Source organism: Pecten maximus, chromosome 11 (genome assembly GCF_902652985.1).
Source record: "Pecten maximus chromosome 11, xPecMax1.1, whole genome shotgun sequence".
Classification (NCBI taxonomy): Eukaryota; Metazoa; Mollusca; class Bivalvia; order Pectinida; family Pectinidae; genus Pecten; species Pecten maximus.
In genome coordinates, this window is record NC_047025.1 from 19,389,547 (window position 1) to 19,403,087 (window position 13,541).

Below are 13,541 nucleotides of genomic sequence, written 5' to 3' on the forward strand. Positions count from 1 at the left end.
TAAACGGTGTAGGGTACCGTCACAACTCTATAAACGGTGTAGGGTACCACCACAACTATGTAAACGGTGTAGGGTACCGCCACAACTCTGTAAACGGTGTAGGGTACCACCACAACTCTGTAAACGGTGTAGGGTACCGTCACAACTCTGTAAACGGTGTAGGGTACCACCACAACTCTATAAACGGTGTAGGGTACCGCCACAACTCTATAAACGGTGTAGGGTACCACCACAACTCTATAAACGGTGTAGGGTACCGTCACAACTCTGTAAACGGTGTAGGGTACCACCACAACTCTGTAAACGGTGTAGGGTACCGTCACAGCTCTGTAAACGGTGTAGGGTACCACCACAACTATGTAAACGGTGTAGGGTACCGCCACAACTCTGTTAAACGGTGTAGGGTACCGTCCACAACTCTAGTAAACGGTGTAAGGGTACCGTCACAACTCTGATAAACGGTGTAAGGTACCGTCACAACTCTATAAACGGTGTAGGGTACCGTCACAACTCTATAAACGGTGTAGGGTACCGCCACAACTCTATAAACGGTGCAAGGTACCGTCACAACTCTGTAAACGGTGTAGGGTACCACCACAACTCTATAAACGGTGTAGGGTACCACCACAACTCTATAAACGGTGTAGGGTACCACCACAACTCTATAAACGGTGTAGGGTACCGCCACAACTCTATAAACGGTGTAGGGTACCGTCACAACTCTGTAAACGGTGTAGGGTACCGCTACAACTCTATAAACGGTGTAGGGTACCGTCACAACTCTGTAAACGGTGTAGGGTACCGCCACATCTCTGTAAACGGTGTAGGGTACCGCCACAACTCTGTAAACGGTGTAGGGTACCGCCACAACTCTATAAACAGTGTAGGGTACCGTCACAACTCTGTAAACGGTGTAGGGTACCACCACAGCTCTGTAAACGGTGTAGGGTACCGTCACAACTCTGTAAACGGTGTAGGGTACCGCCACAACTCTGTAAACGGTGTAGGGTACCGTCACAACTCTGTAAACGGTGTAGGGTACCGTCACAACTCTGTAAACGGTGTAGGGTACCGTCACAACTCTGTAAACGGTGTAGGGTACCACCACAACTCTATAAACGGTGTAGGGTACCACCACAACTCTGTAAACGGTGTAGGGTACCGTCACAACTCTATAAACGGTGTAGGGTACCACCACAACTCTATAAACGGTGTAGGGTACCGTCACAACTCTGTAAACGGTGTAGGGTACCACCACAACTCTATAAACGGTGTAGGGTACCGTCACAACTCTGTAAACGGTGTAGGGTACCGTCACAACTCTGTAAACGGTGTAGGGTACCGCCACAACTCTGTAAACGGTGTAGGGTACCACCACAACTCTGTAAACGGTGTAGGGTACCGCCACAACTCTATAAACGGTGTAGGGTACCGCCACAACTCTATAAACGGTGTAGGGTACCACCACAACTCTATAAACGGTGTAGGATACGGTCACAACTCTGTAAACGGTGTAGGGTACCGCCACAACTCTATAAACGGTGTAGGGTACCGCCACAACTCTATAAACGGTGTAGGGTACCGTCACAACTCTGTAAACGGTGTAGGGTACCGTCACAGCTCTGTAAACGGTGTAGGGTACCACCACAACTATGTAAACGGTGTAGGGTACCGCCACAACTCTATAAACGGTGTAGGGTACCGTCACAACTCTGTAAACGGTGTAGGGTACCGCCACAACTCTGTAAACGGTGTAAGGTACCGCCACAACTCTGTAAACGGATCGTTTCATTAACCATTTGAAAATTGTCTTGTATACCCGTGCGTACTTAGGAAATAATTGGACTTTGATTGTTTGCATCTCTGAATAAGCCATTTAATATTCCAGAATCGTCCTATATCTGGCTAAATGATGAAAACCAGGGACTTTTCTCTTGTAAAACACTTTAGAGAAACATACACACATTTTATGGAATTAAAATCCATATTTTTGCAATTCCAACTTTTAAATCATATCTAGGTTTTACACTGTTTTCAATTTTATATACTCGAGTTAAAAACGACATTTCCTTTATCCAAACTTATTATCAATGTTGAAGGCCTTTCATATTAATTTGCTTGGAAGCTTTTTCGGAACCAGACAGCTAAATGTTAAAAAGAAATGATTGCGATACATGGTACCGAGTGGCATTCTGTAAATACATTTTATATAACAATAGTACCTTCCCAGGATTCCAAAAAGAGGAAACGAATTAAGAATGTTAGTTATTGTGTTAAAGCCCGGGTCACTTAATCATGGTCTACAGTCGGTAGGTATAGTTTCCTCCAGTGAATTCGTTTATAGGACCAGGTCACTGTAATGGCCCAACCAGAAGGCGGCTTAATACTACTGCTAGTAAAATACATTAACTCCATACAGACGCCAATAACACCTTGTGCAAGAACTCTCAAGAACTCTTCTACTCTTTATAGTAAATCATCAAAATATTTTATAAAAGAGTTGCCATTTGTGTTCATTAAAAACGAGGTAACAGAAATCACGCGGGGGACTAGTGTAAATCTGGAATGATTGGGAAGAGGAAAAGGGGGACAAACAAGTCATAAAAATGACCAATACAAAAACAAAATATATAGGTGTGTACAAAATACTGTCATGGTTTGTTGCGTTAACCCGAAAGATGACGTGATTTGATTAGCTGGGTAAGTCGTTTTCCTTATCTGAAGGGTTCATTAGCCACTGGCTATAGTGAGCAAAACATTATACGTCACTCTGGGATATTGGTGAGCACATCTAATATACAACGTATTAAACAAAATACATATAAAACTCATGGTTTCGTGTAATCGGAACATACAAATGGATTCGTCACTAGTGTGACTTTATCGTTAATATGACATTAATAATTTTGTATCTCGTACAAAATTAAATTGTACCCAAAATATAGCACCATGTCAAAATAATCCTCGTTACTGCACCAAATGGGTCAACGTTTATACAAGGTAATATGATAATCACTCTCACACACCGCCATAGGTTTAAGAATCCCGATGGGCCTGTTTAGCTCGCCTGGTTGGAAACCTATGTAGCTTAAATATCATAACACAAGGATTCTCAAATATTAAAAAGTCAGAAGATGTTCGGATGGTAAAACAAATCGGGAGTCAATGATCATTCAAAAACCTAAGTGGTCCTATTCATGATCATATAATTGCCCCACGCTTTTCCACATTTGACCAAGTATAGCAATGTCGTCCCAGCGGACTTCGGGACAACTACTAGTATCATCACTATCAGACGTTGGTTACGAGCAGATAGGCGTACACTTTTCTAGATAGTGTTGACACATCATTCTCTCTCTACTACCCCTAAGCATACTCCTCCATACACACACTTGGACGTTTTACATACTATCATTCACTACCTTCATATAACACACTAGGGTATCCTCACGATTTTGTTGTGAATGGTTGAAACCACGCCACCACCTGTGGTGTTAAATGGTACTTATGTTTTGTGGAGTGTTCCGAATGCCTAAGGTTATTCGGAGAGCTGCAGTCTATACAGATGTCTTGACTGGTTAGTGGCTTCATGAGGTGTCGGAGTGCTTGGCTTGACATATTTCCTTGTGCCCATGGTTCCACGCCTTACGTTGGCAGTCTACTGAACAGTACCATGCTTTTTTACAGTTACCACATCCCCTGAACGCCTCATCGTTTGTGGCTTTTTTGTGACATTTCGTGCAGTCATAGGAGTCATCCCCTTCGTGCATACAGCGCGGGCAATGACACCAGAAGTTGAATGATTTGTAAAGCCACGCCCTCCTAAGTTTTCGGGTCATTGACGTGTCGATGTAAGTCGTGTATAACTCTTCTCCTTTCGTGATGTCTCTTTTGGCGCGAACTATCACGCCGCCACGGTCATTGACGTAGCCGTCGCATACCTCGACGTTGTTCATGCACGAATGATTCAGACACGCGTGGAGAGGGAAAATACCACAAAAGTCTGCTGTGGGTACCTTAGCCTCGAGAGGTTTCAGCAGAGCTAGAGCCCTCATATCCTGAGTGTCAACGTTAGAAAGACGGTTGAGGAACTGGTGGTGGGGCGTAACTGGGAAGGAGAAACTTTGGAGATTACACGACGCCTGAAAATACCGTCCCGTGAACTCGGCTTCCGAAATCTCGTACTTGACGCCGTCACCACAGTCGCTGAAGATGTCGCGATACAACTGTAGGACCGTTGACATCTTGGCTGCAACGTCACCTGCGCCGAACGCAATGAATCTGAAATGATAAGAAAATAAGGTTTTGTTTCAATTCCTGATGAGAAACGAAAGCAAATGTATGATATTAGCAAATCCATGCATTTTCCAGCTGCTGTACTCGTCACAGTTTGGTTAGAACACATTAGCCTTCGTGAAGTTTTGAAAATATATAATGCATGATGAAAAACAACATTTGAACCCAACTTGTGGTTTGCTTAGTGAGTACATACACGTCGATCAATGTTTTACCATGTTTGTTACGTTCAACTGAAATGGTATTGATTTCTTAACTGATAAATGGTTTTTTTAATCGGTGTGAAAAACTTACTTCCTGAAGGGGGCTTTTGCCTTGGCCCAATGCTCCAGTGTGGGTTCCGTACAGCCATCCTTCTTCATCAGCTTTTTGGCCGCTATCACTATCTGTGCCCACATCCGTGCCAGTATAACTGGACTGAACGAAGCCATCCACAGATTGACTTTCTCGTCCTTCTCGTTGTATCCATAACCATAGTTGTCAGCCAACTCGTGCAAGGTTTTGGCAGCAGCACACCTGGCAGGACAGAGCAGTTGATGGTATTCTTCCCACGCACGCTCTTTGCACGTGTCCGTACAGAATTTCACCACGTTACATTTGTCGCACATAACAGGTGTTACATCCGGCCACTGACTCTCGACCAGGTCTTGCACGCTACTGTCGAAGGTATCCAATTTGTCTCCAAAGTAACCACGTGCAGTCAAGAGTGATGTTGAACAATAGTTGCAGGCAGGCACCATTTTGTCTACCTCTTTTACCAGTACTCGGCCGAATACCGCAGGGGAATCCTCAAATATTATCTCCCCTTCGGGGATGTCACGCTTAGCATATATACCACGGCCGTACCCCGAAAAGTCCACGATTATAGGAAAATCTGTGGTCAATGGACCGTATATGCGACTGGTCCGCACCTTCTGGAATATAATTGCAGCTTCTTGGTCCTTCTTTCCCGAAAGTGTATATGCCTTCCTCAGCCAAAACTCTGCCGCTATTGGATAATTTATCTGACCCAATACTTTACCTGGGAAAACAAATACAGTTTAAGTTAGAACTGAATTTGGTGAAAAGACAAAAGTAGTAATATGTATATAAAGATTGGGTGAATAATTAATTATGTACAAATATAATCTTAATATGGAACAATAATTCTCAGGGGCCGTCGAATGGTGCCAATGCAATGCCAACCAGGATAACACAAATATATACTAGTAATTGTTTTATATGACTGTTCACTACGTATGATCTACCGTGAATTGACGATATATTCTCCTTACCTCCCAATTTCCATGAATCTGCCGTCCGCTCTCCTTTGGGGATCACCCACAAGTCTTGAATGGCACCAACAAGGTCTTCGTTCAAGAATCGCACCTCTGCCCTCAGTCGTCGTAAAATCCTATTGGTTGGTTCCAGCTCCACTGCAAGGGTAAAGAACTGCAACGCCTCTGGGAACTTTCCGGCCATCATTGCCTTGTGTGCCTCCACAGCAATCCTCCCCGCTTTCTCTGACCTTATAGTATCCATTTGAGGAGCGGGAATGTCCTTTTCCATGTCATACTTCCGTTCCAGAGATTCGTATTCATTCTTTAGCAACACATCGTCCCCGGGATAATAGTCTTGTCCACAGAAGTTAACAGCGTCGTAGCCTTGTTCGTCTGTTTCACCGCCCATCTTCTCATAGTCCTCCAAGATGACCTGTTGTAGTTTCTTCAGATCTTCCGTGATAACTGCATGTTTAGAGTCAGTGTCGAGACCAGCCTTGTAAAAATAATATGCGTCTTCGTACTTGCCAAGTTTGGTGGACGCCCGGCCCCCGGTGATAGCGCCTTCGATGTTCTTTGGATCGAGGTCGAGCGCCTTCCTGATGTCGTCCACGACTTGGGTGTACTTAGCTTGTTGCAGGTAGCATTTTGCGCGGTTGACGTAGTGGTAGGAACACTCTGGTTCGTCCTCCAGGAGGGTGGTATACAGCTTTATGGCGTTGTCGTAATTACCCATTTCATAATCCTTCAGGGCCGCCGTATTTAAATCTAAAACCTTCATCGTGGACACGTCAGGTGGCCGTGGTTAGTTGAGTTCTTGTTGACGTGCGTTTCTGAAAGTATACAAATACGTTTTAGATATGGTGATCGATTTTACATATAGTAAAATTAAACCTAGGCCTGCGAATCCTGATCTGGGTAAGCGTCTATGTCATATTCACGAATAATGTATTTTGAAGTTTAAATAAATACAATAATGGAACATCTCGGATTGTCAGCAAAATTGAAAATACGCCACACTCGGCCTGCAACTCAAATTTAATAGAAAATCAAATATTTTAAATTTTATATATTAAAAACATCGTTTTAATACAGTTTAACGCAGTACCTATATATCTATATATTTTGTGTTGGTTTAGTTTTTTTCAAAGTTGGCGAAAATGGTAAGACAATGTAAATATAAGTATTGAACAGTGGTTTTAATGTTGTTATAGTCGATATGGCAGCAAGATGTATGGTGGGCAAATGGCATGGGAACCCGTCAGGGTTTCCATGCTACATTTGCCCACCATACATCTTGCTGCCATATCGACTATAACAACATTAAAACCACTGTTCATTGCTTAAATAGAATCCTTTTCAAGCACTCATTTTTTTTCGTTATTTCGACGAAAAGGCTCAACTCTACCAAAGTATAATACGTATATGATAGAGTTTTGATATCAAAGGATTTTAGCAAAATAGTAGGAAAAGGTGAGTTTAATGTTCTGAATTTCTGTCTCTGCGGGGATTCGAACCCTTTTGTTCAATCTCTAACTGCCGAGTCGTGATGAGGTGGGCGTAACAGAAAACTGGAGCTTGAGTGAAAAAATATTATCTGTAGTATAATGTCTCGTTTATGACCAGGAACGGTGAGCTTTCCCGGTAAACGGGGTATCTCTCTCCCTACCCTTTAAATATGAAAAATAAAGCTTATATGATATCAAATAAACAAATATATAAATAAATGAATTAAATACGTGAAATATCTAATTACTCATAATCATACACATCTTTACGTATTCCCAGCAATATTAATGTCCTGTTCAAAGGTATTATATACGGTGGCTGATTTGTGCCATTTCGTTATTTCGTCTTTTCGCCCCGAAATGACGAAAATGAAATATCTAAATTCTCGTTCTTTCGTCTTTTCGCCCCGAAAAGACGACAAGTCATACGCGAAAAGACGAAATTAATGCACGCTAATTAGCGACCTTAATTCTCGTCTTTTCGGGTTTAAAAATCTCGTCTTTTCGTCCGAAAAGACGAAATTTAACAAACCTTAATTCTCGTCTTTTCGGGGCGAAAAGACGAAAAGACCAGATTTTTAAACCCGAAAATACGAGGTCGCTAAAAAGGTCGCTAATTAGCGTGCATTAATTTCGTCTTTTCGCGTATGACTTGTCGTCTTTTCGGGGTGAAAAGACGAGACCTGAACAGACGAGAATTAAAGTTTGTTAATTCCTCGTCTTTTCGGGGCGAAAAGACGAAAGAACGAGAATTTAGCTATTTCATTTTCGTCTTTTCGGGGCGAAAAGACGAAATAACGAAATGGCACAAATCAGCCACCGTAATTATACCTTATACACTAACCGAAATTCTACTACTCATCCCAGTGACTGTAATTTACCAAAATACGTTTACATGTATAGACCTACATATCTACACATCTATCCTATCTATCACATATTTTAACTCTGTCTCTATGATTGATACACACTATACATTTACACTAACACCTCTTTAGATACCACTTTGTCTCAAACCAACTTTTATCATGGATTCACTTCGAGTAAGTAAGCATTGTGAATTTATCTTCAGAATGTTTATCGAAACATCAATACATGTCATGGATAGGCTAATTGTCACAATAACCAACTGGTGACGGACGCTGGCACCAAACTGTTGGACTGTACATGTGTTGAGTGGGTGTTCTATAGAGGGAGTCCGGGCTCCCTGCCGTGCCGACATGTGGGGTATTTTAATCACCGTTATAAAGATGTCTTAGGTTACCATCGTCAGCTGAAAGGCCGTAAGGCCGTAATAGCGGACGTAAAACCCATAAATAAATAAATAAATGTTACCCCCTCCCCAACACGTACTATGGTTACCGTTAACCCCCCCAATAAAGTTTACGTTTACCCCCCCCCCCCCCCCCCCCCCCCCCCCAAGTTTACCCCCAACCCCATACCTACTATTATTTACCGATACAGGAGTTCAAAATACGTGTACTGAAACATAACTTTACAAACAAATTATATACCGTATATAAGTAAAGATCAAACATGGTGTAATATTGTTTTATGTATTAATAAAGTATTAAACATTTTTAAAACATGAACATATCATGTAAGTTATTTTGTTCCTATCTACAGAATATTAGAATTATGATTAAAATTGAGCTTTGTAATTTTGGTCGCTACGATATGTCTGATTCTAAGTTTCAAACTAGGCGAGATAACCTTGTATTAATTAATCTTAGCTCTTTATAATTAGCTGGGCAATTCTGTACAAAAACTTAAGGGCCGGTGTTGGCCAGTCTATACAAAGACCATTCTATTTGTTTTGGACTTGACGACATCACACTATGATGATTTCAAATATGTGAACGACTTACAATTCATAGTTAAATAAATAATAACTACAACTGAAAATGGAAGCTGACAAAAAACTATAGTGAGCTTACATGCCCATTGAAATATAGAAAGGTAGAAATTCAGTTAAACTTGATTGATAAGAATAAATTATCTCCATTATTAGACCGACCTGAACTTATATTCAATAGTGAACCTTGCAGAGCATTAAATATTGTAATGTAAACATAGATTACAGTACGTAGACCGAGGATCTACACGTGCAGCGTTAGACATGCTACTAGTGCGCCGTTTTGGTACAACGCCAAATCCATAACATGCATTTCTAAAAAAAATCTTTGATTACGCATTTCAAACCCCCACATAGGCTGTACAAACTACCTATGTGTGGCTGTTTAATCGTTACGCTACAACGGAACATCTATATACCCGTCCGAGATTCTTTACCGCACGTGAAAAGCACGCCGGTTTCGCCATCTACTATACGCTATATATAAACAATCTACATTCCAGCGCATAGATAGCTGTCAATACCAACACAATGTATACTATACATAAGTGATTTAATTTCTTTAAAACTCTTAAACTGTATGAGTACGTTATTTCATTGATAAATAAAACACTTACCTCAGAAGTTATCATATGGTTCGACACTTTCTACTTTCTACTGCCGGCTGCAGCCTGTTTCGGAAGCCCTGGTAGTATTGTGACGTCGTGCCACTAAGTATGGAAAGAAACCCGATATCAAACACATCTGATCAGGCAGGAGAAAGTTGTACGCACTACTGTTGCTGATGCTGAGAGCGGGGCACTGACGGGGGAGGCGCGTGGCGCAGGCGGGGCTCACAACAGGATAGCACTAATATAATGCCACTCTCACATTTAACACCATTTGTTCCTCTCCGTATCAGATCGACACAAGACCATATGTTCATCTTGCATCATCAAGGGAGATCTGTTTAGATATTTTCAAGTGCAGCTATGCTCGATAAAAATAGTTTTATAAGACGTATAGATTTCATTTTTATCCCCCGCTTGCCAAGAGAAGAAATGCTTGGAATGAAAACCTCGCAAGATACAGCCTGTCAATGCGACAATGTAATTCTGATCTCGTAACATCCGTCTATGTCAGAGACATATACCATAATATATCTAATTATATCGGATATTCATCACAGTACAACTACGATAGGAAGTTCAAATCTTTTTGATACATTGTGCTAATCATTTGATTTATGACGTAGTAACAAGTAACACAATTGACAAAGGAAGACAACTTTATGACTCGTGCCCTGGCCGGGCCTCGAACTCACGATCTACGGCACCCAATCGCCTAGCCAGAAATACCCGCAGCTTATATATACCTCTGCGCCGATGTATTGACTTAATCATATCAGATATATAGACTTAATAATATCGGATATATAGACTTAATTATATCAGATATATAGACTTAATTATATCAGATATATAGACTTAATTATATCATATATATAGACTTAATTATATCAGATATATAGACTTAATTATATCAGATATATAGACTTAAATATATCATATATATAGACTTAAATATATCATATATATAGACTTAATTATATCATATATATAGACTTAAATATATCATATATATAGACTTAATTATATTATATATATAGACTTAAACATATCATATATATAGACTTAATTATATCAGATATATAGACTTAATTATATCAGATATATAGACTTAAATATATCAGATATATAGACTTAATTATATCATATATATAGACTTAAATATATCATATATATAGACTTAATTATATCATATATATAGACTTAAATATATCATATATATAGACTTAATTATATCATATATATAGACTTAAATATATCATATATATAGACTTAATAATACCGGATATATAGACTTAATTATATCAGATATATAGACTTAATTATATCGGATAAATAGACTTAATTATATCAGATACATTGTATATAGACTTAAATATATCATATATATAAACTTAATTATATCATATATATAAACTTAAATATATCAGATATATAGACTTAATTATATCAGATATATGGACTTAATTACAGTCGAACCTGTCTATAAAGGACACCTAAGGGACAAGACCAAAGTGTCCTTTATAGAGAGGTGTCCTTTATATAGAGGTTCAACGAGTTATGTCCCTTATAAACGAAGAAACAAACCAAAGTCTGTTTATAGTACACTATATGTCTCCTGATTTATTATATTTAAACACTTAAACTAATGAATAAAAGACAAATAATTAAAGATAAATGCTTAATTAATTAATTTTCAATCATTCATCTGACACAAAAATTGAAGTTGATATTTTTAATAATTTATATTAAGCCTATAGTTTCAAAACAAATCTTCACAATATCATACTATACTGAATATCTATTCAGACAAATACTCAACATAGTAAAAATGTAAGGGTAATTCTTATCATAGTAAAACAATTTTCATTAATCCTCAATATTTTGGAAAACAAATATGTTTGAAATATCTTTTCTATTACAACATTAACTCTTTATAAATGAAAGTGCATTTTCCTCTGATAATTATAATCCCTAAGCATCTATTTTGAGACATATTTTCTGAAATCCATGTAGGGATTTAATTTAATAAATACCGTTTTCTGGTTCAGTCAATTAGTATAGTGTATACAAAGACACTCGGAACTCTTCAGCTGTTCTTAATATGTTACGTAGTCGTATTCCGAGGAGTTCCGAGTGTGAGAAAATGGCGGCTTATAACCATGTGCCTGCCCTGTCAGATTTGCATACGGTTGATTTTGTAAGTAAAACAATTATGACAGACATAACTATTGCTTTGTCCCTCTTTTGTTGGTCCTGATAATGATTTAATTACCCCCTGACCATTCTTGTTGTCTAGGCTATGGTTGAATGGCTAAGCTTAGCTGTCATCGGTGGGGTTGAGTAAACAAACACCTCTGCCGATGGCGATCGGTCACTCTCTTGTAATTACTGCCCATTGTTACAGCAACTTACAGGTAACAGGACAATTAGTGACTGATGAAGTGGCTTCCTAAGTTAGCATTGCTGCCAGGGGAGTTGAGTAATTAATGCTCTGCTTGTTATTTAGAAACGTTTTACACACAAATATCAACACGGTTATGGTTTCACGTGTCCGTTATACGGAATTTTTAACAACTTTACGGACAAAAATAAGTGTCCGCTGTCCGCATAAGGAAGGTGTCCGCTATATACATGATATTTATATAGTGATTTTCATTGGGGATTCCTGGAAGTGTCCGTTATGGACAGGTGTCCGCTATATAAGGGTGTCTGCTATTACAAGTTTGACTGTATATCAGATATATAGACTTAATTATATCAGATGTATAGACTTAAATATATCATATATATAGACTTAATTATATCAGATATATAGACTTAATTACATCAGATATATAGACTTAATTATATCAGATATATGGACTTAATTATATCAGATATATAGACTTAATTATATCAGATATATAGACTTAATTATATCAGATATATAGACTTAATTATATCAGATATATGGACTTAATTATATCAGATATATAGACTTAATTATATCAGATATATAGACTTAATTATATCAGATATATAGACTTAATTATATCAGATATATAGACTTAATTATATCAGATATATGGACTTAATTATATCAGATATATAGACTTAATTATATCAGATATATAGACTTAATTATATCAGATATATAGACTTGATTATATCAGATATATAGATTTCATTATATCAGATATATAGACTTAATTATATCAGATATATAGACTTAAATATATCATATATATAGACTTAAATATATCATATATATAGACTTAATTATATCATATATATAGACTTAAATATATCATATATATAGACTTAATTATATTATATATATAGACTTAAACATATCATATATATAGACTTAATTATATCAGATATATAGACTTAATTATATCAGATATATAGACTTAAATATATCAGATATATAGACTTAATTATATCATATATATAGACTTAAATATATCATATATATAGACTTAATTATATCATATATATAGACTTAAATATATCATATATATAGACTTAATTATATCATATATATAGACTTAAATATATCATATATATAGACTTAATAATACCGGATATATAGACTTAATTATATCAGATATATAGACTTAATTATATCGGATAAATAGACTTAATTATATCAGATACATTGTATATAGACTTAAATATATCATATATATAAACTTAATTATATCATATATATAAACTTAAATATATCAGATATATATAAACTTAAATATATCAGATATATAGACTTAATTATATCAGATATATGGACTTAATTACAGTCGAACCTGTCTATAAAGGACACCTAAGGGACAAGACCAAAGTGTCCTTTATAGAGAGGTGTCCTTTATATAGAGGTTCAACGAGTTATGTCCCTTATAAACGAAGAAACAAACCAAAGTCTGTTTATAGTACACTATATGTCTCCTGATTTATTATATTTAAACACTTAAACTAATGAATAAAAGACAAATAATTAAAGATAAATGCTTAATTAATTAATTTTCAATCATTC

The 13,541-nt window shown here is 37.5% G+C and overlaps 1 protein-coding gene across 1 annotated transcript; it reads right to left on the reverse strand.

Moving 5' to 3' along the window:
- Nucleotides 1-607: 607 nt before the first annotated feature.
- On the reverse strand, nt 608-9,662 carry LOC117337325. Its single transcript, XM_033898246.1, has 4 exons — nt 9,536-9,662; nt 5,571-6,388; nt 4,591-5,317; nt 608-4,281 (listed from the first exon to the last, which is right to left on the reverse strand). The coding sequence occupies exons 2-4, from the start codon at nt 6,334-6,336 to the stop codon at nt 3,588-3,590; spliced, it is 2,187 nt and encodes a 728-aa protein (XP_033754137.1). The 5' UTR covers nt 6,337-6,388; nt 9,536-9,662; the 3' UTR covers nt 608-3,587.
- Between the last annotated feature and the right edge of the window lie 3,879 nt (nt 9,663-13,541).